We start from the raw sequence: 26290 nt of genomic DNA, 5'->3' as shown, positions 1-26290 counted from the left end.
TACTATGAACAACTATATGCCAACAAGCTGGACAATGTGGATAAAATAGACAAATTCCTAGAAAAATATAATCTTCCAAAACTGAATAAGGAGGAATCAGAAAACCTGAATAGGCCAATAACAACTGATGAAATAGAAGAAGTAATCAAAAAACTCCCAGCAAACAAAAGCCCAGGTCCAGACGTATTCACAGGGGAGTTTTACCAAACATTCAAAAAAGAACCAACACCTATACTCCTCAACTATTTCAGAAAATCTAAGAGGAAGAAACACTTCCAAACTCTTTTTATGAGGCCAGCATTATCCTAATTCTAAAACAAGATAAAGACACTACAAAGAAAGAGAATTACAGGCCAATATCCCTGATGAACACAGGTGCTAAAATCTTCAACAAAATATTAGCAAATCGGATCCAACAATATATTAAAAATATCATACACCACGATCAAGGACACACTAGATCAGGTGGATTTAATTGACATTTAGAGAACATATCACGCCCATGCAGCAGAATATACAAGTGGGATTTATTCCAGGGATGCAAGGATGGTACAATATTCGCAAATAAATGTGAAACATCACATAAACCAATTGAAAGACAAAAATCACATGATCATATCAATAGATGCAGAGAAAGCATTTGACAAAACCCAACACCCATTTTTGATAAAATTTCTCAGCAATGTGGGAATAGAGGGAACATATCTCAATATGATAAAGGCAATATATGACAAACCTACAGCCAATATCACACTCAGTGGGCAAAAACTACAAAAACCATTTCCCCTAAGAACAGGAACAAGACAGGGATGTCCACTTTCACCACTCCTATTTGACATAGTACTAGAAGTGCTAGCCATAGCGATTAGACAAGAAGAAATAAAAGGCATCCAAATTGGAAATGAAGTAAAACTGTCATTATTCTCATGATATTATACATAGAAAACCCTAAAGTCTCCATAAAAAAACTAGACTTCATAAATGATTTTGGCAATGTAGTAGAATACAAAATTAACACCCATAAATCTATGGCTTTTTTATACACCAATAATTAACTCAGAGAGAAACTAACTAACTAACTAACTAAATAAGTCCATTTACCTTTGCACAAAATAAAACTAAGATACCTAGGAATAAACTTAACTAAGGAGGTAAAAGACCAGTACTCAGAAAACTACAGGACGTTGATAAAAGAGATAGAGGAAGATATAAACAAATAGAAGAATACATCATGTTCATGGATTGGTAGAATCAACATCATTAAAATGTCCATACTACCCAAAGCAATCTATACATTCAATGCACTCCCCATTAAGATACCAATGGCATATTTCACAGACCTAGAACGAACTCTCCAAAAATTCATATGGAATTAAAAAAAGACCCCGAATAGCCACAGCCATACTGAGAAAGAACAAAGTTGGAGGGATCACAATACCAGATATCAAACTATATTACAAAACCACTGTTCTCAAAACAGCCTGGTACTGGCACAGACACATAGACCAATGGAACCAAAACAGAGAACCCAGAAATCAATCCAAGCCATTATGCTCAATTAATATTAGACAAAGGATGCAAGAGCATACAATGGAGTCAAGACAGTCTCTTCAATAAATGGTGTTTGGAAAATTGGACAGATATATACAAAAAAAGTGAAACTAAATCACCAACTTACACCATACACAAAAATAAACTCAAAATGGATAAAGGACTTAAACATAAGATGGGAAACCATAAAAATCTTGGAAGAATCCATAGGCAGCAAAACAACAGACATATGTCATAACAATATCTTTACTGATACAGTTCCTACGACAATGGAAACTAAGGAGAAAATAAACAAATGGGACTACATCAAAATAAAAAGCTTCTGCACAGCAAAAGAAACCATCAACAAAACAACAAGAGAGCCTAATGCATGGGAGAACATATTTGTCAATGTTATATCTGATAAGGGTTTAATCTACCACATTTACAGGGAACTCATACAACTTAACAAAAGGAAGATAAACAATCCAATCAAAAAATGAACAAAGGACTTAAATAGACACTTTTCGAAAGAGGACATACAGAAGGCCAAGAGACATATGAAAACATGCTCAAAGTCACTAATCATCCGAGAGATGCAAATCAAAACGACAATGCGGTACCATCTCACACCTGTCAGAATGGCTACCATCAACAAATCAACAAATGACAAGTGCTGGTGAGGATGTGAAGAAAAGGGAACCCTTGTGCACTCCTGGTGGGAATGCAGACTGGTGCAGCCACTGTGGAGGACAGTATGGAGTTTCCTCAAAAAATTAAAAATGAAACCCCCATTTGACCCAATAAACCCACTTCTAGGAATATATCCCAAGAAATCAGAAACACCAATCAGAAAGGACATATGCACCCCTATGTTCATAGCAGCACAATTTACAATAGCTAAGATTGGGAAACAGCCTAAGTGCCCATCAGCAGATGACTGGATTAGAAAACTGTGGTACATCTACACAATGGAATACTACACCACTATAAAAAAAGAAGGAAATTTTACCATTTGCAACAGCATGGATGGACCTGGAAAGCATTATGCTAAGCGAAATAACCCAGTCAGTGAAAGATAAATACCACATGCTCTCACTCATTGGTGGACTATAACGAACAACATAAACTGATGAACAAAAATAGAGCCAGAGAAAAAAAATATTTTAGAATATAATAGAACTAATCCTGTTACTTGCAAGATTTATTTTGTATGTTGTAAAAAATAAAATAAATTTTAAAAATAAATAAGAAGAAGATGGAGAACAGAAATGCTTTTTGGTTCACCCCACCCCTACCCCCATGCCTGATTCACAGAAAACATTTAATACTCGTTGATCAATGTTTTCCCCATACTTTACCAAAAAAGTGTGTATATTTACTGAAAGTCATGGTTCAAGACAGACAGTATGTGAGCACTGCTGGTATGAAGCAGACGTAAAGTACTCGGAGAAAGGGAGCATAAGGGATGAAGGAAGGAGAAGCGTGGCGCCAGCTGGCCGGCTGGCTGCACACAGCCCGGGGCAAACCCAGACGCTGCCCGCTGCGTAGGGAAGTTTTACTGGAACCAGCCACACCCACTCACGGGTCCTTCCGCAGGAGCTTTCACGCTGCCTGCAGAGCGGAGCGGCCGTGACAGGGCTGTGGCCTGCAAAGACCAGGATATTAACACATCTGGGTCCTGATGGAAAACGGTGCCACCCCCTGGCTCACGGGAAGGACGCTACAGCGGAATGACTGCAGCTCTCGATCCAGCAGAGGAGTTCGCCTGCGTGGACCTGGGTGGCAGCGTTCTGAGCCAGTGCAGGCAGCACAAGGCAGGCGTCTACAGTCTCTAAGTCAACAACAATACAACAAGGCTAAGGGCTGCGTTTTAGCTGGGGAAGGTTGGGGAGATGCATGTGACGCGAACCGTTAGAAGCATTTGTGATTATGTTACTAGATGTCGTTTTGGGGTCACTCAGCTCCCTGTGCTTTCAGGATCAGACATTTGGGCACCACCTCCCATAGTTTTGCGGTGGTGGTGGTGGTGGTGGCGGGGGGCATAGCGATCTTCACAGCCTATGGAATTCAATCAGGGGTGATGAATTCTGAAACGAGGAAAATTCTCGTAAGCAGTTTAATTTCAAGTACAAATGGTGGGTGCTATTTGATTATTATTTTAAAGCATAAGAGAACGTTTATTTAGAAAGTCACAGAGGCAGAGTGAGTGGTAGGAGAAATGGGCGCAGGAAACAAGCTACAGAGGCCAGAAGCCCTTGGAGCGGAGGATACAGGCACAGGGAGGGCGCAGGGGAGAGGAAGGCTGGGGGAGGGGAGGCGCGGCGTGCTCCACAGAGAGAGCCACCAGTGGTGGGGGGATTTTAATGTAAATTCTAGAATAATTTACTTTGGTCTCAGGGCTTCAGTTTTCCAACTATGCCTTCGTCACTTACTCTTTTCCTCTCTGACCTTCCCTCTCTCTGATCAAGCAGCCAAGGACGTCGTCAGTGAACACAGACCCCAAGCAGCTCTGTGCAAGTGCATCCTTGGTGGCTTCTGAAGCAAGTCTTGTATCCTCACCAGGGCTCGGGAACGCTCCAGTCCCCGGCAGGGCATCCCGTGGGCACGTCCAGCCCAAAGCGGGTGTGGGCACATCTGAGACGCCCTTTACACAGACCTGCAAAAGGTCTGCAAATCATGGCCAGCAGGTGGCAGCAATTGATCAATGTTTTCCCCATACTTTACCAAAAAAGTGTGTATATTTACTGAAAGTCATGGTTCAAGACAGACAAGTATGTGAGCACTGCTGGTATGAAGCAGAAGTAAAGTACTCGGAGAAAGGGAGCATTGTCTAACAGAACCTGCATGGTAGACGGATTCTCCAGATGGAGAGTGTTTTGTTTTTTTTAAAATATATATTTATTTATTTCAGAGAGGAACGGAGAGGGAGAGAGAGATAGAAACATCAATGATGAGAGTATTATTGACCGGCTGCCTCCTGCACGCCCCCACTGAGGATTGAGCCTGAAACCCGGGCATGTGCCCTTCCTTGACTAGAATGGAACCCGGGACCCTTCAGTCTGCAGGCCAATGCTCTATCCACTGAGCCAAACCGGCTAGGGCCTTTCTCTCTGATTCAACTAAGCAAGGGGGTTCCAGAAGCCTGGCGGAGGGCTGTGACCCACGAGCCCACCCCCAGGCTGTGGTGCTTCTGCAGGAGACCTCTGCCCAGGCCTCGGCGTTTCGTGGGTGAGCGCTGTGAGCCCTCGCACTGTGGGGTGTCACACAAGCCCAGCAAAGCTCACGGCGTTGACTGCTATGGAGTGCGGGCCCCAGGGTACTTTTTCATTGGGAACACGCCTCGCCCTAGCTGTCTAGACTCCAAAGCACCTTGCTCTGTACCGCTGTGCATCTTGATTTGGTTGGAGCATTTAAACATCAAACCACAGCAAGGAAGCAGGTGTGTGATGATCCGGTGCTCGCCCTTTTCTCCCTCTGGTTTTGCACACGCCAGGCTTTCTCCGCACCTGCCCTTGGTGCTTCTCTGACTTCTCCACTCGCTGAAACCCCGTCCATCCTTCCAGCCTGCTCCTCTGGACAGTCCCGAGCGCCCGCCCCTTCCTGACCGCCCTGCTCTGGGCACGTTCCTCCATCCCAGAAGGCTAGACGGCTTCTCCAACATCCCCACCAAATCATCCCAGGACAGACCCTCTCACTGGGTGCGGGAGGGGTACTCAGGAGTGGACTGAGCCCTTCCCTGCTCCAGGCCCCAGAATCATGACTGTCTTGGCAATCTCAAAACATTTAGGAAACTTTCACAGCCTATCCTAAGATACACTTATGTTTGCCTTCATTTAAATGCCAGTTTAGTTACTCAGTGTTTTGCTCCCTAACCTTGGAAGCATGCCATTGCTCTGGGAAGTGGGAGCTTTCCCCATCCGCCCTGGACGCTCCTGTCCAAGCAGACACAGCTGGGCATCCGGGTCTGCAGGGCCGTGCCCCAGGGACGCTCCCGCAGGGCAGGGCCAAGTCTGGCTCCCACTTCCCGGGCTTCGGCTGACTGCCCTGTGTCTTCACCTGGACAGCACCTTCCACTCACCCGGCCTGAGTCCATTGTCTGGATGGGCCGCGAAGGCAGGCCGCATGTCCCCATCCCTGCCCCTCGCCCACGCTGCTCCTGAGTGGCCCTCGCCGGTGAGAGCACCCGGAGCCGGGCTCTGGGCTGGGCACCTGCTGAGCACACGGCAACCATCTGCTGGGCTGCAGAGCTGAACCCCAGGCAACAGCAAGAGAGGTGTCCTGAGTGGAGGGAAGACCCCTGGCCCGCCCTGCCTGCCCCTCAGGGAATGCGCCCGCCTCGCTGCTGCCTCCGCCACGGGAGCCCTGCCCGCCAGGGGCTCGCTATGTCCTCAGCCTCTCTTGGCCTCAGTGTTGGCATCTGCGACAAGAGGGGGAAGCTCAGCTGAAGGGCCACGTACAGACTGACAGACCCTGTGGACAGTGGAGGCCCGAGCCCCGCACCTGCTCCGCAGGCTCACATGGCCGAGGTGGTGTTGTGACCGCCACACAGCACTCCCCACCGCGGAGCCGGGAATCTAGAAGGCGGCGCCCAGCTTCCCCATTAACTGGAGACTGTGCACCAGTTAATGCTCGATTTTATTTGTGATCTGACCATGAATTTTCTCTCCCCAGTAAACACCATGAGAAACGAAGTTGTGATGGTTAGTTTCAGTGTCGGCTTGTCTGTGAGCCATGAGGGCCAGTTGTTGGGTTGTGCACCGGCCTGATCTTGCTGTGAAAGTGCTTTATGGCTGTGACTAACCCTTAAGTCAGCAGACTTCGACTGAAGCACATGACTCCCCGATGTGGGTGGGCCTCGTCCAATGAGCTGAGGCTTCCCGAGTGGAAGGAGCTCTCCCCGCAGCCCAGCCCCTGCTCCAGAGGCTCAGACTCGAGGCGGGACCAGTGCTGCCCGCGGCTCCACTCTGCACGTCTGCCTGGCCCGGACCTGCAGCTCCCAGGCCGCGGGAGCCAATTCCTTAAGTAAATCTCTCTGTTTCTCTAGAGAAATGCAAACCCAGGAAACACGCTTGTATTTGTTCAGGGTTGGTGCTGAGGGCTGCTGTCCTGAATGGCCCTGGACTGAGGCTGTAAAGTAACTTCTAAGAATCACGTAGACACACTTCTGAGCCTGGGTCTCCACCTTGTCAGAGAGGATGGAGTCTCAGACCCTAAAGCAGGCGACTGGAGACCCCTCTGCGTGTCTAACCTTTCCTGAGGACAGAGGACAGGAAGCAAGCGAGGGAGGGAGAGGCCAGGACACGGGGTGGGAACAACAGCCAGCCCCGCCCACTCTCCCGCGGCCGGTCACCACTCAGGGGACATGGAACGGAGCTCGGCAGGAGTCGGGTCAGGAGCAGTCCCTGAAGGAACGGTGCTCTGCAGGCCGCACCGAGGGAGGAACCGAGCGCGGAGGCCGGCCCTGCTGGTGCCGCCGGCGAACTGGCCACAGCGAAGTCTGCACCTGTGCCAGCCGTCAGGTCCAAGTCGTCGCCCCTCATGGGGCGTTGTACTTGCCGCATTTCTGTGTGTCTCACAGGATTTATTTTTTAAATGTCACATATATTTGTTCGCTCTAGTTTTAAAAAGGAAACATTCCTCTGTCCTGCAAAAACCTAAACAAAACAAACTACTTCCCCCTAAACAGCGAGGGACACCCCCACCCCCGACGGGCAAGTCCTTGCCCAGTCACGTCTGAGTTGCTCTGAAGGGGGTCTGTCTGCAGAATGTGAGCTCCAGGACGGAGCCCCGGTCGCCTCTCCACCCACTAGTCTAGAACACCCGCTGCTGCCCGGGCACCGGGGGCAGGCATGCTTGCTGACAGGACCACGACACAGATTCGCGAGCGAGGGGAGGGAAGAGCCGCGTGCGCGGGGGTCCTGACCTGGCATGATGGTCTTCTTGCACTCCTGGCACCTGGACGAGTACTCGTGGGAGTAGCAGTCGGTGCAGAGCAGCTGGTCCTCCTTGGCGGCGAAGGGCTTGTCCACCAGCGAGCTCTCGCAGCGGGAGCAGTGGAAGCAGGCCTCGTGCCAGTGCCGGTCCTTGTAGGACAAGTCCTGCAGACCCAGACACACAGTCAGGGGGGCGGCCGGAGCGGCTCCGCCCGCCGCGGAGGGGCCTGTGCCAACCCGCAGGCAGGCCGAGTGAAGGGCCGGAGGCTGTGGGCATTCCTGGGCCGTGCCCTCCACCTACTGCTCAAACGAGTAAGGCGAGGGCTAGGCTGCTGTCCTTACTGCATTTTGGAACAACTGTTTAGACAGGGTGTGTGTGTGAGAGGCGGAGAGAGAGAGGAGAGAGGACGAGAGATGCTTTGAAAAGCGAATGGATCCCCTTAGGTATCATCTCTGAGAAAGAGACTGAAAACAGGAAAGTCCAGGCTTCTCACCGACAGCCTCTGGAGCTGCAGGAGCCCTGGGACCCCGAGGGAGGTGGGCAGAGCCCCCCTGACAGCGGGATCACGGCGGTGGCGGCAGGAGGGGAGCCCCGGGTGGAGGGCGAGTCAGGGAAGGAGCCCCCGGCACAGGCCCTGGCTGGACCTGGCGGAAAGTGTCAGGAGACGCCACGTGTTGGTGCCACCAGCTGAGGCTGGACGCCCGCAGAGGGCGGTGAGCGGGGAGGGAGGTGGGGACGGGCACTCGGGGCAGAGAACGGCATGTGCATGGAGGAGGGGGGGCGCTGGGCTCCAGCCGGGCCCCCCGGGGCGCATTCCCACCCAGGCGGGGCCAGGCGGGCCCTGTAAGCCTGCGCGCGTCCCGGTTCGTCCTGAAGGCAGTGCAGGGGACATGCGTGTGCAGGTGGAGGAGGACAGGGAAGGGGGGTCGCAGAGGTGGGAACGTGCAGAAGGCCCCACGGAGACGCGAGGGCTGGGGGCCTGGCCCGTGGGAAGAGCAAACAAGGAGCCGACGGTCGGTGCTGAGCAGACGGAGCCCCTGCGTTCCAGGAAGGGGACCGAGGGAGCGGGGAGCTGCGGGCCCCGCCGCCCTGGGTCCGCCTGAAGGAGAAGCCTCCTCAGACTTGTGCTGTGCGAGTGGCTTTGGAGAGTACCAGTTCGACATAAAACGGCCTGTTTACGTCCGGCTTTACCTTCAACGGGATGACTTTTCTATTGTTCCAGGTATTCCCAGCTCTGGCCCAGAACCGCCGTCCGTTTACTGAGGCAGAAACAGAACTGGAGGCCACGGCGAGGGCTCCGGGCCGCTCCCCGCTCAGTGCCCTGACGCGGCCGCTCACACCACCGCCTAGAGCATCCCCCGCCACGTCTCTGGTACCAACACCCAGGTGGGAGCTGGAGCCGTGCTGAGCGTGGGGGGTGAAAACACATCCTGGCCTTGATCAGAAAGACTGAAAACACCGGCTCCACTCGGACCCGAGACCGAAGACACCGGCTCCGCTCGGACCCGAACCAGAACAAACAGTCCTCTTTTGCCGAAACACCGCTGTGTGCGTTCCCCTGAACTGGGAACGAACTAAAGCTATCTGAGGTGGTGATCTCCGCACGTGGCTTTAATTCAGGGATTTAAACGGCATCGCTGTGAATGCCTGTGAGCGCAGCTGGGGGGTTGGCCGCGCCCGTCAGCAGTGTGCTTCCCAGGACACCCGGGAGGAGTCACAGGGAAGGGGGCGAGACGCACAGAATCTCCCCAGGCTGGAGGAGACCGGAGGGGGGCTGCTGAGAGTGGCTCTCGTGCCCCGGCCCCAGCTGCCTCTCAGCGGACCCGGCGGAGCTAGCTGCGCCCTCCTTTCCCGGCGGCCTCAGTTCCTCTCGGCCTACCCCTCTCTCCACACGCGCGTGCACACACACGTCCTTCTGCTTTAACACAAAAGGGTTCCTAATGGTTCACTCAAGGACGTTTGATAACTTTCAAACCCGACAAGACATTTTCCTTGAAAACAAGTATTGAGCTATGACCATGCCTTAAGCTTCCTGGGATGCCATAAATAACACTACTTCTTACTGAGCTTGCGTCTCCGCCGGCGGTGGGTCCTCTGGGAACATAACCGCCCCTCCCCCACTGCAGCTGCAGTCGGGGCTCAGCTTCCGGCCGATGACGTCTGAGGGCTGCTGCAAGGGCCGGTGGAGGCCCGAGTGCCCCTCCACGCCCGCTGCAGCCCCAGTGCCCCCGGACGCTGGGCAGGCGCCTGGAACGCCTGATGTATTTCCTCCTGTGCTTGAACTCCAGGCTCTGGGTTCAAACCCATCTAGCACACACATGACCGCGGGCACGCAGGGCTCTAACCGCTCCCTGCCTCAGATTTCCCACCTGGGAGGAAGCAGGAACAGGAGCTACCACTGGCTGCAACGATGAAAGCGTTCATGAGTTACCACATGTAAAGCACGTTCACACACACACGTTCTAAGGGAAAGCAGACACACGGAGCACATTTAACTTGCTTTACTGTAGTCGCTCAATTAACGTCAGCATTGGCTTTCGTCCGGTGGCCGCGAACGATGCGCACCCTGGCTGCTTCCACCGCGAGCGGCTGGCTGGGTCACGGGAAGCTCCGGGCCTGCGCCAGGCGTTCCTCCCCTCCCCCTCCCACGCTAAGAGCGCCCCTTTCCTTTGGCACAGTGCTGCTAGTTTCCTCAGCCCCTTTACATCTAAACCCTTTTTCCTAATGCCTTCTTACCTATTTTGAGCCATACACTACCCTCTGATGTAAGGTTTATTCTTATTTTACACGTGAGCGAAGTTAACTCAGTGCTCAAAGCCCACATTCCATTTCCTGCAGCTTTCGGCCTTCGGGGGCTGACAGCCCCGTGCATGTTTCTCACCGTCGTTGCTGGCCACGGCAGCGTCTTTGCAAGTTGGCCCCAACACGCCTGCCCAGCCTCATCCTCTGCTCTGTCCCCCTCCAGTCCCCCAGGCCTCGCCCAGGCGGCCCGGCCTTGGGGGGCCCTCCCCTCCTCTCCGGGCACAGGCAGGGCCCGCTGCGAGGCCCCGCTGACCCTGCACCGCTCCAGCCGCCGCCGCCCCGGCCCCAGGGAGAGCCAGGCCACACTCCTTCCGATCACACAGGGAACCCTCCTCCGGCCAGGTCCACGCCAGCTTCTCGGAGTCTGCCTCAGGCCCTCAGGGTGCGCTCCCTGGACAAAGTCTGAGTTAAGTTAAACTCATGTCCCAGCTTCCTCCTGGCCTCGCTCAGAAAGCCCACGGCACGCAGGAAGCCAGAGGCGGCGGCAGGGACAGCGGGAGGTCGGAGGGACTGCGGCTCCGTTTTCAGGGCAGCGGAGGCTCCGGCCACACAGCCCTGTCCTGGGCGACGCGGGGCGAGGAGGGTCAGAGGTGCAGGGTCCCAGAGCTCAAGGCAGACGGGAAACGCCACAGAAAGCCGCGAGGCCAGGGGGCAGCAGTGGCCTCGTGCCCGCCCGACCTTCGGGTCTCACCCCGGATATTTCTCGGGAAGGCGGGGCGGCCCTTTCCCTGCGGTGTCCCCATCCACAAGGTTTCCTTTCCTGCTCAGTAGCGAGAACCTCGTCCAGCCCTGTCTACACTGCGACCTACAGCGCTGCGCCCAGGGCACCCCGCGGGGAGCGTGACGGAGATGCTCTCAGACCCACACGGACGCCCTGGTGGACCTTCAATCGCTTTAAGGGGCCCTAAGTATCCTGGTTCTGGCCCTAGCCGGTTTGGCTCAGTGGACAGAGCGTTGGCCTTCGGATCAAAGGGTCCCTGTTCAGTTCTGGTCAAGGGCACGCACCTCGGTTGCAGACTCCACCCCAGCCTGGTCAGGGCTCGTGCAGGAGGCAACCAATCGATGTGTTTCTCTCACATCCATGTTTCTTTCTCTCCCTCCCTTCTACTCTCCCTCCCTAAAAATCAGTGGAGAAATATCCTCGGGTGAGGATTAACAACTACAACAAAAACAAATAAATGTCCTGGTTTTAAAGTCTTCTAGAGAGAGAAGGAAGAAGAGAAAAGAAAATAAACTTTTATACATCTCATAAAAAATAGCAACATTAATCTTATGCTCACAGGAATGTCATAAATCGCAGTAAGATGTTGATAAATAATGTAAGATAAACACTTCCTGTCAATTTCCCATTTTCCCATTCCAGAAACACCCCGAAACGAAGTGCCTGCTGCCTGGCCCTCCCGGAGCCTTGGGCGGAGCCAAGGGGTGGACTGGGTGTCCTGGGGGGACCCTCGGCCCGGGCTCAGAGCCGGCGGCCGGGCAGCAGGGCGGCTCCACCCCGAAGCGGGCCTGGCGCGGCACCCACTCCTCTGCGCACCCTCCCGCCTGGGCTGGGGCGTTCAGCTGCCATTGCCCAGAGCACCCACATCCACGGGACACCGCTTTGTGAGTGGGTTCTCATGCCGGCCACGCTCAGCACTCTGAAAAGGTGGTCGACGGCCTCAGACGGTCAGGTTACTGGGCTTTCGACAGCATGTTCTTTCAACCCAAAACAAAGGTGCAGAGGAGCAGGCGAGGGCCCCTCCTCTGTGGCGCCCTGGCCCGTGCACAGCGCAGTCCGCTCCCCTGGGAGAGGGACCCCGTTTTCGGACCCGGGCACCAAGGCTCCCAGGACAAGCCTGGCCCCAGTCCCACGTGGCTGGGCGCGATCCCTGCCGTGACCCTTGGTTTCCGTGGAATGAGAGGTCCTTACAGTTCCCATCTGGTCATTTCGTTCCCAATCCTGAGACGCCTGCTTTACTCAGTCCCCTTAGCTTTCTCTCTCAGAGGAGGATGTCCAAACACATATACATACATATGTAGTGCTCACTACAAACTTGGACAAATTACACGGAAACTCTAAAAAGCTGATCCACTCATTAAGCACTTAACGCAACGAACAAAAGCAGCCAGGCTGCGAGCGGGCCTGCGAGCACGCGTGTGGAACAGCGGCTGCCCCTCCCGGGAGCGCGGCCGGAGGGCAGGCCGGCGTGACCCGCCGGAGGGCAGGAAGAACACGCTCTGTCTCACTCTGCCCCTCAGCCGGGGCCAGGAATCCTCAGTGTTACAGAGAGGGCGAGCTCTAACCTGGACGGGGGTTAACCCGGTCTCCTGTCCCCTTCCTGCGGCTGCTTTTTGCCAAAAAGCCTCCGACAATTTCTGTCCTTTAGGAACTTTCCTAATGTCAAATGAGAAACTTTTAGTTTGATGGGTACACTCAGGCCAATTTGATCATCAATTCAACGTTTTCCATTTAACTAATTAGGAAACTGGAAAGAGTGTTCTAGAAGGAAGTCACTTCTGCAGCACAGTCATTGCCACCTGAAGGCCCAGCAGAAACAGGAGCCCTTTGCTGAGGTCCTCGATGGAGGCAAGGCAGACAGCTGACCCACAGGACAGACACCAGTCCCATCGCAGCTGGCCGAGAGTCCCGCAGACATCCCTCCGAGGCTGCGTGGGGCTGGCGGGGCAGCACGTGGGTCAGGAACCACCCCACTTGGGCTTTAATTCTAACTCAAATGCCTCCCACCCCTGTAACCCAGAAACACCCCTCACCTCTCTCAGCCTCAGCGGCTTCTCCACAAAACAGAACGAAGAAGTCCCTCCACAGGGGGTGTTATGAGAAGTTCAGATCATGCAATCAGTGCATTTCCCAGGGTCTGGAACAAAAGTTCCACTCAGTGCGTGGAGCTTTGGTGACTGGAAGCTACCCCCGAATGCTAGTCTTAGATCCACAGGTGGATTTCCATTCGTTACTGTCTTCCTCTTCCCAGAACCTGCTAGGCCTAGGGCACATCATGCATGGGTCAGGTGGCCTAGCTGACTTTATGACCTGCTCACACAGACATGGAAACTCAAAGTCTGAGCTGAGCATGTGGCCTGGAGTGTGCTGAAGTTGCTGATTTGATGAATGTATGGTTCTTACAGCCATCTCCAGCCCAGTCCGTCTTGTCTGTACTTCCTTGAATATTTGAAGTCCAGAACACAGGTAGATAAACACATCCACACACACAAAAAAAAAAAATAAATCTGTGATCAGGCTATAAAAAATGTTTTTTGCTAGTATCCACAAGAACAGTGTAATGTTGGGGGATCAAAAAATTTTATTTGGCCCTAACCGGTTTGGCTCAGTGGATAGAGCATCGGCCTGCGGACTGAAAGGTCCCGGGTTTGATTCCAGTCAAGGGCATGTACCTTGATTACGGGCACATCCCTGGGGGGAGATGTGCAGGAGGCAGCTGATCTATGTTTCTCTCTCATCGATGTTTCTGACTCTCTATCCCTCTCCCTTCCTCTCTGTAAAAAAAAAAAATCAATAAAATATATATATTTTAAAAATTTTTATTTGTATTACATGTTCTCAACTGTCCGACCGGTCACAAAAACAAATGGTTTTTACCCTTTGAGATCACAGCATTTCCTCAGAGTAACTAAGTAGAAGTAAAGGACGTAATTGAGTGACTGCATAGAAATGATATTCAAATATATAAAATCCAACTACGGTAATAGGTCCTGAAGTCTTGTCTATTTCATTTAAAAGGCAGTCAGGATGGTGGAAGAGTAAGTGGAAGCTACACTGACACTCTCTCAGGACCAAACTGGAAAAAACGAAAATACAGAAAAACCACCCTGAAAAATCAACTGGAGACTGGCTGGAGAGAACCCCATCACCAAGAACGGAAAGTGGAGACTGAAGAGACTGGTAGGAAAGGTGGAGGTGTGAAAGGGCCGGCCAGGCTCCCACACACAGCAGCCGAAGGTCTGGAGGGACATCTCAGCTGTGGGGGGTGACCACTGAGAACTCTGAGGTCTAAACCCCAAGCTGGGCCCCCAGCCCAGAGCACCAGAACTGAGAAAGGTGCCCACAGAACACCTGGCTGTGAAAAGCAGCAGGGCTGCTGTCTGCCGGTGAGAGGAGGCTGGAAATGCAGGCATCCTCTTAGAGGGCCAATGCACACAATTTCCTGTGCAGCCACTCACTTTGGGCTCCGCAGAAGGAGGGCTGAGTGGACTGGAGCTGTGTGAGTAGAAGCCAGGGGTGGGGGCTCTGGAGTTAGAGCTCAGAAGGCAGACACTCCGGTTTCCTGTGCTGAGTCATTCCCTCATGCTGCGGACGTTATCTTTCTCCTATGGACCTTTGCTATCCAGGTAGTTTCGGCCTGGGGTAAGGTAGTAGCTACACCCTGTTGGAAGAACTCTTGCCCCACCCTATGGTTCATAGCCTAAGACCAATCAGGGCTGATAACAATTAGACTGCAGGCATAGGCAGGTCTCTGGATCCTCTGAGTCTTTGCCTGATCTCCTTCTGGGCTTGGGGCTAGGAAAAGCAGACCCTGGGGTACATCTTGGTCCTTTCCAAAGGCATCCAGTCCCAGCAGAGGGAGCCACAAGCTGTGGAATGCTGATAGCCCCAAACAGGGTACTCAGGACCAATCAGAAAGAGCATCTGACATTGTTCTGCACTAGAGATTGGGAGTCATAGCAGATCTACCTAATACATAGACACAAACCCAAACAGGCAGCCCAAATGGGGAAACAAAAAACAACAAACCCCAAATGAAAGAACAAGAGAATTCACCAAGAGAGCTAAATGAAATGGAGATAAGAAACTTATCTGATATAGATGAATTTATCTGATATAGAGTTCAGAATAATGATGGTAAAGATGCTCAACAGTATGAGAAAACATATAGTAACTATGAAAAAAGAACAGTCAGAAACAAAGAATGACATAGTTCTAATAAAGAACACATTGGAAGGAATACACAGCAGATTAGGGGAAGCTACGGATCAGATCAGTGAATTAGAAAACAGGGTTGAAAAAAACACTCAATCAGAGAACCAAAAAGAAAAAAAAAACAATTAAAAAACAGGAGGACAGCTTAAGGGAGCTGTGGGACAATGTGAAATGTAACAATATTCACAGAAAGGAAAGAAACGGAGCAAGGGATAGAGAACGTGTTTGAAGAAATAATGGCAGAAAACTTCCCTAACCTGGTGAAGGAAAAAGTCACTCAGGAGGTACAGAGTCCCAAGCAAGAAGAACCCAAACAGGCCCATGGCCAGACATATAATAATTAAAATGCAAAAAATTAAAGACAAAGAGAGAATCTGAAAGGCAGCAAGGGAAAAGCAATTTCTTACCTGCAAAGGAGCTCCCATAAGGCTGTCAGCTGATTTCTCATCAGAAACTCTACAGGCCAGAGGGAATGGCATGAAGTACTCAAGGTAATGAAAAGCAAGGATATGAAACCAAGATTACTCTATCCAGCAAGGCTATTATTCAAAAAAAATGGTGAAATAAAGAGCTTCGCAGACCAAAAAGCCTAAAGGAGTTTATCACTATCAAACCAGCACTGCAAGAAATGCTAAAGGGACAGCTATAATGAGAAGAAGAAAAAGAGAGAAAAATCTAGGCATACAGAATTAAAATGGCAATAAATAAGTACATATCAATAATAACCTTAACCGTAAAGGGGTTAAATGCTCCAATCAAAAGACACAGGGTAGCTGAATGGATACAAAAACATGACCCAATTACATGCAGTCTACAAGACACCCACCTCAGAACAAAAGACTCACATAGGCCCTAGCTAGTTTGGCTCAGTGGATAGAGCATCAGCCTATGAACTAAAGGGTCCTGGGTTTGATTCTGGTCAAGGGCATGTACCTCTGTTGCAGGATCCTCCCAGGCCCAGGCCCTAGTTGAGGCACATGCAGGAGGCAACCAATAGATGTGTTTCTCTCACATTGATATTTCTCTCAGTCTTTCACTCTCTCTAAAATCAATGGAAAAATATCCTCGGTGAGGATTAAAAAAAAAATAAAAGAAGAAGAAGAAGAACAAAAGACTCACACAAGATGAGAGTGAAGGGATGGGAAAAAATTTTCCAGGCAAATGGAAAGGAAAAAAAAGCTGGGGTAGCAATATTCATATCTGACAAAATAGACTTCAAAATAAAGACCATCATAAGAGACAACAAAGGTCACTACATAAGACTAAAGGGATTGATCCAACAAGAGGATATAACCCTGGTAAATATCAAGCATCTTCTCAGATCACAGTGGAATAACATTAGAAAACAACTATAGTAAAAACACCCAGAAACATTCAAACACATGCAGGCTAAATAGCATATTATTAAACAATGAATGGGTTACCAATGAGATCAAGAAAAAAATTTAAAAATTCCTGGAAACAAATGAAAATGAACACACAACAACCCCAAATCTCTGGGACATAGTAAAAGCAGTCCTGAAAGGGAAGTTGATAGTATTACAGTCCTACCTCAAAAAACAAGAAAAAGTAATAATAAACTATTTAACCCTGCAACTTAAAGAATTAGAAAGAGAACAACAAGAAAAGCCCAGAGTAAGTAGAAGGAAGGAAATAATGAAGACTAGAGCAGAAATAAATTGCATAGAGGCTAAAAAAAGAATACAAAAAAATCAATGAAACTAAGAGCTGGTTCTTTGAAAAGATACACAAGATTGATTAACCATTAGCCAGATTCATCAAGAAACAAAGAGTACCCAAATAAATAAAATCAGAAATGAAAGTGGAAAAGTAACCACTGACACCACAGGAGCACAAAGGAATGTAAGAAAATACTATGAACAACGATATGCCAACAAACTGGATATGTGGATGATATGGACAAATTCCTAAAAAAAAATACAATCTCCCAAAACTGAATCAAGAAGAATCAGAAAACGTGAATAGGCCAATACCAACTGATGAAAATAAAAAACTCCCAGCAAACAAAAGCCCAGGTCCAGACAGCTTCACAAGGGAGTTTTACCAAACATTCAAAGAAGAACAAACACCTATACTCCTCAGACTATTCCAAAAAATCCAAGAGGAAGGAACACTTCCAAACTCTTTTTGTGAGGCCAGCATTGTCTTAATTCCAAAACCAGATAAAGACACTACAAAGAAAGAGAATTACAGGCCAATATCCCTGAGAACATATTTTCTAAAATCCTCAACAAAATATTAGCAAATCGGATCCAGCAATATATTAAAAGGATCATACACCATGACTAAGTGGGATTTAATCCAGGGATGCAAGGCTGGTACAATATTCACAAATCAATAAACGTGATACATCACATAAACAAATTGAAAGACAAAAATCACATGATCATATCAATAGACGCAGAGAAAGCATTTGACAAAATCCAACACCCATTTTTAATAAAAACTCTCAGCAAAGTGGGAATAGAGGGATCATACCTCAACATAATAAAAGCCTTATATGACAAACCTACAGCCAACATCATACTCCATGGGCAAAAACTAAAACCATTTCCCCTAAGAACAGGAACAAGACAGGGATGCCCACTCTCACCACTCTTATTCAGCACTAGAGGCCCGCCGCACGAAATTCATGCGTGGGTCTGGTCCCCAGGCATAGCCTGTGGTCAGGGCCATCTTCCCTGGCTGCCGGCAGCCAGCCCTGCCCCTCGGCCGGCTGTCACTCACCTGGGTTCACAGTTTGCCATCGGGCGGGCAATCGGAGCCTGACAGCCGGGGGGAGGGACCGAGAGGTTGGCCGGTCCTGCCCACTCATGGTCCCGCCCCTGTTGTGGGTTGCCCTCTATGTGTGGAGCAACCGGCAGAGTGGGGGGTTGGGGGGGGGGCCTTGGCCTGGCGCTGCCTGAATTCCCCACCACCCACCCCGAGTCCCTGTTCGCCATCAGGTGATCGGAGAAGGGACCGAGGTCAGCCATTCTGCCCGCTTGCCAGCCCCACCGCCCGTTGCCACCCACCCCCAGTCCCCGTTTGCCATCAGGCGATGGGAGCCTGCGGGCTGGGGGGAGGGACCGAGAGGTGGTCAGTGCACCTCATAGTGACTGGTCGAGCGGTCGTTCTGGTCGTTCTGCCGTTATGGTCGCTGGGCTTGTATTACATAGGGTATTATACTCTATAGCTGATCATTAATCAGGTGTGTGAGCCCAACAGTGGAGCCCTCTAACTGTTAAACACAATCAGAGCAGTTTAAGCGTGAGTGTCCTCCTGGCTCTTTATCCGGAATGAGCGAGGATGCGGCCACCGAGGGAGGAAGTCGCTGTGTGCACGTGTGTGAGTGCTTTCAACCCAGTTTTCAAGCCTCAAACACATAAATATGTTTGACGGAAGAGATGCATCCTTCACAGAAATCAAGTGAATCTATTAATCTGCTGATTTCAAATACAGAAGGAATATGGTACAGACTGGAGCCACTGCGGCTGCTTTAATGACACGACTCTCACACACGCCAGCACGGAGCTGCTCCTCAGGCGAACAGCGGCCCTTTCCTTGATTCAATCGGCCCTGCCCCAGCACAGCCAGGAAGTGATTAAACAACAACAGTAAAAACCAGGCCCGTCTGGCACTATGATACAAATGGGAAAATAACCAGGGGAGCCTCTACTGTCCCAGCCCCGGAAACTGCCACTCTCTTTAAAGGAGCTGGGTACGAGGAGCAGTCTAGATTTAGAGAACCATGAATACGAGTTTCAGAGTCTGCGTGTGACCCACGGGGCCCAGGCGTGGCCCGCCCTGCCAGTCCCGGCCCGGCCTCACACGGCCTCGAACTCGTCGATGCTTGGTGTTGCCCTGCCGGATCTGCCGCAGCGTTTTGTACTTGTCACGGCCTTGCCTCATGTTCTCGTTGTGGACAATGTCATTGTGGGTCCTCTTGTTCTCGTCTCTGGCCTGGGACAGCTCGCTGGACGGAGTCATCAGCTGCTGCTGCACGCGCAGGTTCTTCTCGGCCTCAGTGACCCACTTCTCCTCGTTGCGGTCGTCCAGGATGCCCTCGCTGGACAGCTCGGCGCTGTAGCCTGAGTCCTCCGTGCCCTCCTCCTACAGGTTCTCGCGGACATGATAGGCCACTGGCTCATACACAGGGGGCGGCGGGGGCAGCGGCGCCATCACCAGCTGCAGCTCCTCCTTGTCTTCACCAGGTCATCCTGGGCTTCCCTCGCCTGGTGCTGCCATGCCTCTACCTCGTCCTCCTTGCACCTGCGTGCCTCCTCCAGGAGCACGATCTTGGCGGTGTACTCCGCGAGCTCCGTGGCCAGCAGCTCCTGGCTCTTTATCTGATCCACCGTCTGCCTCTCCAGCTCCTCCTTGGCCAGCGCAGCCATACGGTGGGCCTCCAGGCGCTCCGCCTCCTCCTGCGCCCGCTTCCTCCTCCTCCAGCTGCAGGGCCCTCTGGATCTGGTCCGAGAGCTCTTCCTCGACCTTCTTGGTCTTCTGCTCATAGTCCTGGAGCCTGAGCATCAGCTCCTCCTTCTCCCGCATCATCTGCTCCTTCTCTCTCTCCACAGTCTCTCGCCTCTGCGTCTCGGTTTCCAGCTGCTGCCGCTCCAGTTGCTTCCGGTGTTTCTCCTCACGGGCCTGGGCCTTCGTCTGCTGCACCTCGATGGTGTCAGGCTTCCTGCGGCGCATGTACAGCTCATGGCTACCCCTGCAGAGCTGCAGGATCCGCTCGTTGATGGCAGGCGGGGGGCATAGAAGACAAAGTCAGGCGCCTGCTTCTCAATGGGCTTGAGGACAAACTTCTTGTAATTACAGAGTTGTTCCTGATCTCACTCCACGGGACGCCAATCTTTGGGCCAACTTACCATCTTTCTCATAAATATTTAGTCCCAGGGCATCCACTCCAAGCCACACGTCAGTTCCTTCCTTGTTTTTTATCTCAAAATAGTTGATTCTGTACATTTCCAGGTCCTGGGCAATGTTCAGGCACTCCAGCATGTCACTATCTTTGAGCATCCCTCGTGCTCCGGGTGGCTCCCACTGGTCCCTGGTGAGCTTGTGCTGGTCCATGACTCTCTGGGGGATCAGCCGCTCGGAGCTGAGATACCCAAATTGTGAATTTCTTTGTTATAGTCTCCAAACTTGGCCTGCACGGCGTAGGAGCCGAGGAGCACCCCGGTCTTGGGAGGGCAGTAAATCTAATCGCTAAGAATGCCCTCCTTCACTCGGAGGAAGAAAAACTTCTGTGTGATGTCCTGGATGAGCTCCTCAGACATGTCTTCGGGGTAGGACGTGGCCCTGAACTGGAACTGCAGGGGATTCTCCTTCCTGATCTCCTGGGCCGACACCTTTTTATCAAGTTTCAACCAGGTGGAAAATCCTTTATTATCTACATACTGGAGGCCGAAGTACTACACTTCCCTAAGGCCGATAGTCTTAACCACCTGATCAAAAAGCTCCGTGCATCCATGGTGGTGACTCCGACATTTATTGGTTTCAGCATTTCTGGTTCCTGGTGGGTTCTCCTCAGTCCTCGGGAGCACGGCGCAGCAGCAGCAGCAGCAGCAGCGGAGATGGCGGTGGGGACTGGAGGGCAGCAGTGACGGTCAGGGTTTAATATTTCTATAGAGGCCTGGTGCACAGGTGGGAGCCGGCCGGCCTGCCCTGAAGGGGGCCCCCGATGGGGATGGGGATCCCCGCTGGGGGGTGGGGCCAGCTGGGGTGAGGGGCCTCTGGCGGTTTGCAGGCTGGCCACACCCCTATCAGGGTGAGGGTCCCCACTGCGGGTAGGGCCAGGTGGAGCAAGAGGCCTCAGGCAGTTTGCAGGCTGGCCACACCCCTGATTGGGGTGGGGGTCCCTGCTGGGGGGCTGGGTCAGCCGGGGCGAGGGGCCCCGGTTGTTCTGGTCATTGTGGTTGTTCTGGTCTTTCCACCATTTTGGTCGCTGGGCTTTTATTATGTAGACTAGTACTGGAAATCCTAGCCACAGTGATCAGACAAGAAGAAATAAGACATCCAAGTTGGAAAAGAGGAAGTAAAACTGTCATTATTTGCAGATGACATGATATTATATATATAAAATGCTAAAGACCCCACCAAAAAACTACTAGTTTTAATAAATGAATTTGGCAATGTAGCAAAATACAAAATTACCACCCGAAATCAATGGCCTTTTTATACTCCAATAATGAATTCTCAGAAAGAGAAACTAAAGAAATAATTCCATTTACCATTGCAACAACAAAATTAAGATACTTAGGAATCAACTTAATCAAGGATGTATAAGACCTGTACTCAGAAATCTACAGGACGTTGAAAAAAAGAGATAGAGGAAGATATAAACAAGTGGAAGAATATACCATGTTCATGGATTGGTAGAATCAACATCATTACAATGTCCATACTATCCAAGGCAATCTACAGAATCAATGCAATCCCTATTAAAACACCAACAGCATATTTCACAGATTTAGAACAAACTCTCCAAAAATTTATATGAAACCAAAAAAGACCTCCAATAGCAACAGCAATCTTGAGAAAGAAGAACAAAGTTGGAGGCATCACAATAATACAGAGCCACAGTAACCAAAACAACCTGGTACTGGCACAAGAACAGGCATATAGATCAATGAAATAGAATACAGACCCCAGAAATCAACCCAAGCCATTCACTCAATTAATACTTGACAAAGTAGGCAAGAATATACAATGGACTCAAGACAGTCTCTTTAATAAATGGTGCTGAGAAAATTGGACAGATACATGCAAAAAAAAAAAAAAGAAAGAAACTAGACCACTAACTTACACCATACACAAGAATAAACTCAAAATTGATAAGATTTAAATGTAAGTCATCAAACCATAAAAATCCTAGAAGAAACCATAGACAGCAAAATCTCAGATATCTCTCGTAGCAATAGGTTTACAGATACATCTCTTTGGGCAAAGGAAAATAAGGACACTAAACAAATGGGATTACATAAAATAAAAAGCTTCTGCACAGCAAAAGAAACCATCAACAAAGCAATAAGAAAGTCCACTGCATGGGAGAACATATTTGGCAATGATACATCTGATGAAGGTTAACATCAAAATATAAAAGGAACTCATATAACTTAACAACAGGAAGACAAACAATCCAATTAAAAAACGAGCAAAGGACCTAAAAGGACACTTCTCCAAAGGGGACATACAGAAGGCCAAGAGACATATGAAAAAATGCTCAAAGTCACTGATCATCATAGAAATGCAAATTAAAACGACCATGAGGCTATCACCTCACACCTGTCAGAATGGCTACCATCAATAAATCAACAAACTGACAAGTGCTGGTGAGGATGTGGAGAAAAGGGAACCCTCCTGCACTGCTGGTGGGAATGCAGACTGGTGCAGCCACTGTGGAGAACAGTATGGCATTTCCTCAAAAAATTAAAAATGGAACTTTTGACCCAGTCATCCCACTTCTAGGAATATATCATAAAATACCCAAAACATCTATTAGAAAGAATATATGCACCCCTATGTTCACAGCAACACAATTTACAATAGCTGAGATTTGAAAACAGCCCAAGTGCCCATCAGTAGATGAGTGGATAAAAAGGCTGTGGTACATTTACACCATAGGGTACTAGGCAGCAGTAAAAAAGAAGGATCTCTTACCCTTTGAGACAGCATGGAGGGACCTGGAGAATATTATGCTAAGTGAAATAAGCCAGTCAGAGAAAGACAAGTACCACATGATCTCATCCATGCATGGAATGTAATCAACAAAATAAAGTGATGAACAAAATAGATCCAGAGACACGGAAGCCTGGAATAGACTGTGGAACCTCAGAGGGTGGGTGGGTGGGAAGAGACCAAAGAACTTGTATGCGAATATGCATAACCCATGGACACAGACAACAGGGTGGTGAGGCCTGGGGCAGGCGATGGGGTGGGCTAGGCGGGGTCAATGAGGGGAAAAAGGGCACATATGTAATACTTTCAACAATAAAGATTTAATTTAAAAAATAAAATAAATAAAAATAAAAGGCAGTCAGTACCACAAGATTAGCCCAATTCCCACAAACCCCATCCTTCAGAGGGCGTCACGTGAGGCTCGAGTGCCTGTGCTATTCTAAGAGAATGGCCCCAGCTCTGCCCACTCAGTTGCTCCCTATGAAGGAACAAACATTCTTTGCTACCATTGCTTCCTCCACAAAGTCAATCATATCATTATTTCTGAGTCAAGAAAACTGTTCCAAATATTCAAAAGCACCAAATGGCAAAATCTAACTTCAAGTCAACATCTCTTTTTCTTCCAACATGTGGGAAGTCACATGGCGTAATGCCACAAACAATAATCTGGGTTGAAAAGTTCAGCATGATTAACTCTTGACTTTGCAGCAGTCATATTGACTTTGGCCCCATTTGGAGGATTCTTGTGTTTGCTCATAAAATATGTGCTAAAGAATAAGGAGGTTAGAGGGTCTTTCACTAAATTGTATTAGAGAAATGGTAAGTGATTTTTGTTATTTATTTATTTATTTTTAATATAGCTATATACTAGTATATAAAAGCCTAATATGCAAATTGTCCCTGCGGGAGTTCGACTGGGAGACTGATCGCTCACTATGATGTGCACTGATCACCAGGGGGGCAGCGTGGAACGAAGGGAGACCCTGGTCGGCAGTCAGGGAAGGGAGGCCCCAGCCAGCAGCCAGAAGGCCCGATTGTCCCTGATGGCTGGTCAGGTGTAAGGACACTACCCAGGCATGAATTTCATGCACCAGGCCTCTAGTGTGTGTGTGTGTGTGTGTGTGTGTGTGTGTGTGTATTTATTTCAGAGAGAATGGGAAAGGTAGAGACAGAAACATCAATGATGTGTGAGAATCATTGATTAGCTGCCTCCTGCATGCCCCCACTGGGTATTGAGACTGCAACCAGGGCATGTGCCCTGACCAGGAATTGAACTGTGACCTCCTGGTTCATAGGTTGACACTCAACCCAATTAGCTACACCAGCTTGTTTTGTTTTTACATTAGTCTCCAGTCTAGTATGAGTACCTTTAAATATCCAAAATGTTTCCTTTATTTTTTTTTATTTTATTTTTTAAAATATATTTTATTGATTTTTTACAGAGAGAAAGGGAAAGGGATAGAGAGCTAGAAACATCGATGAGAGAGAAACATCGACCAGCTGCCTCTTGCACACCCCCCACCGGGGATGTGCCTGCAACCAATGTACATGCCCTTGACCAGAATCGAACCCGGGACCCTTGAGTCCGCAGACCGACGCTCTATCCACTGAGCCAAACCGGTTTCGGCAAATATCCAAAATGTTTCCTTTAAACTACAGTTGTTCTTTGCCCTCTAGGACAGGGCAGGACACACTTTATCTGAGAAGCCCTCTTACGGATTTCCTAATTAGCATATTACCCTTTTATTAGTATAGATGATTTTTTTTTCCTGCCTGTTAGTTGTTCCTTAAACCAGACACCTTTATTGATGTTTTTATAATGAAAACTGATAAAGGGAGAGGTGTGTGGAGGGAACATGTTATGGGAAGAGCAGGGAAGCCGTGGGCAGGAAGGTGGTAGTTTGGAGTTGATAGTGACACCTGGCTGCCATTCCTGGTGCCCAGGGCTCATGTCTACATACCCTATACCCCCAGGAAGTGGCACCCTGGTGTCACCTCCCTTTGAGAGATGTGAAGACGGCACAGAGGGCTCAAGTAGTCAGCCCCAGTGCAGACAGCTGGCGAGCCAGCCAGGCTGGAGCGGGCAGTTGGGCATGCTCGGCCCGGGGAGCGAACAGGGCCTGAGGGCTGTGAGGCAGGGACACCTCAGGAAAAGCTGGAGACGGTATTCAACTTCCCGGCTCGCAATCAGCGAGTTGCTCACGGTGCTGGAGGGCTGGACCTTTTGCAGGTTACGCAGGACCACTTCTGAGCTTCCTGTCCGGACCCCTGGCTGCCACTCCTGCTCTGACGGCAAAGCCACACGCCGCGTGGCCTGGAGCGGCCACCGCACACCCTCTGTCTCTGCTCAGGACAAAGGCCTCTTTCCGCACAAGATGGAAACGATCCCGCAATTGTCACTGCCTGCCTAGCACAGAAACGGAGGGCGCAGCCCACAGCTGACTGCCTGTGCTGGGCCCGACGTGGCCAAGCAAGGACGTGCAGGGACCGTGCACGGGGCGGGTTAGAACAGCCGTCAGTGCACGGCTGACTCGGCCAGTCAGCAATGAGGAACTGACATTTTAACGGCGGAGGCGGGTGACACAATCCCAAAAGAGCACAAAGGAATGAGAGCAGGAAATAGGGAGATGCCATACATTGCCTTGAAATCTGGGAATCCCTTTAGAGATTCCAATGTGACCCCACTCTGTGCCCAATCTACGGCTCCTGGGTGGCCGTCGCGGACAGCGCTGCGGGTGTTTCAGCAGTGGTCCTGGGGGGGAGAGGGCGGTCTCAGACACGGCGGCCCCAGGGGGGCCTTCAGGGGCCAGTGTGGACCAAACACGCTGAGCAGCACAGGCCAGCGTTCCCAACACTCGGCCCAGCCGGGCGGGCGGCACCCAGGGCCAGGGCCTCGGCTGAACCTGCTGCGCCCTCACAGCAGGAAAGCGGGGGATTCCCACGCGTGTGCCTTTCCCTTGAAAAAAGAAAGGGCAAATCCCGACCTTCTGCCACGAGAGGGAGGAGCCCCTCCTATGCCAGTGCCCGCCGCTGGCACCGCAGATCCGGGCTGAGCAGCACCTGCTCCCGTGAGTCAGCGCAAAGCAAACATGAGTAAGAGCGTCGCCATCAAGGAAGCTGCAGCGGTGGGCGCGGGCGGGTGTGAGATAAGGACACGGATACCTGAAACCGAAGACAGGTACGCGGGCCGCCCCGCACACGCCCGGGGAAAGCACTGTGCACGTGCTATGCAAGCAGGAGCGGGCAGAGACGGAACCAGGGAGGGAAGAGGCTCGAAAAGACACTGAAGGATCCGACCTCGGAGTGGTGGTGGGGGCGGGGGCTCCAAAGGATGGAATTTCATCAGGGGATCCGGATCGGGACTTCAGCACCACCATGCACACGGCCCGTGGTTCC

The 26290-nt window shown here is 50.6% G+C and overlaps 1 protein-coding gene and 1 pseudogene across 1 annotated transcript in view; both read right to left on the bottom strand.

Annotated features, from left to right (window-relative positions):
• The window catches only part of FHL2 (four and a half LIM domains 2), a 76270-nt gene that overhangs the window by 8565 nt on the left and 41415 nt on the right, over nucleotides 1–26290 (bottom strand). The window contains exon 4 of the mRNA XM_054727948.1: nucleotides 7457–7631. Coding sequence (XP_054583923.1) covers nucleotides 7457–7631 — 175 coding nt within the window. The remainder of the gene's footprint in view (nucleotides 1–7456; nucleotides 7632–26290) is intronic.
• On the bottom strand, nucleotides 19033–22967 carry LOC103296821 (ezrin-like; annotated as a pseudogene).

Source organism: Eptesicus fuscus, chromosome 16 (assembly GCF_027574615.1).
Source record: "Eptesicus fuscus isolate TK198812 chromosome 16, DD_ASM_mEF_20220401, whole genome shotgun sequence".
Taxonomy (NCBI): domain Eukaryota; kingdom Metazoa; phylum Chordata; class Mammalia; order Chiroptera; family Vespertilionidae; genus Eptesicus; species Eptesicus fuscus.
The sequence above is the reverse complement of the archived record's forward strand: the minus strand, read 5'-3'. Positions and strand labels throughout refer to the sequence as shown.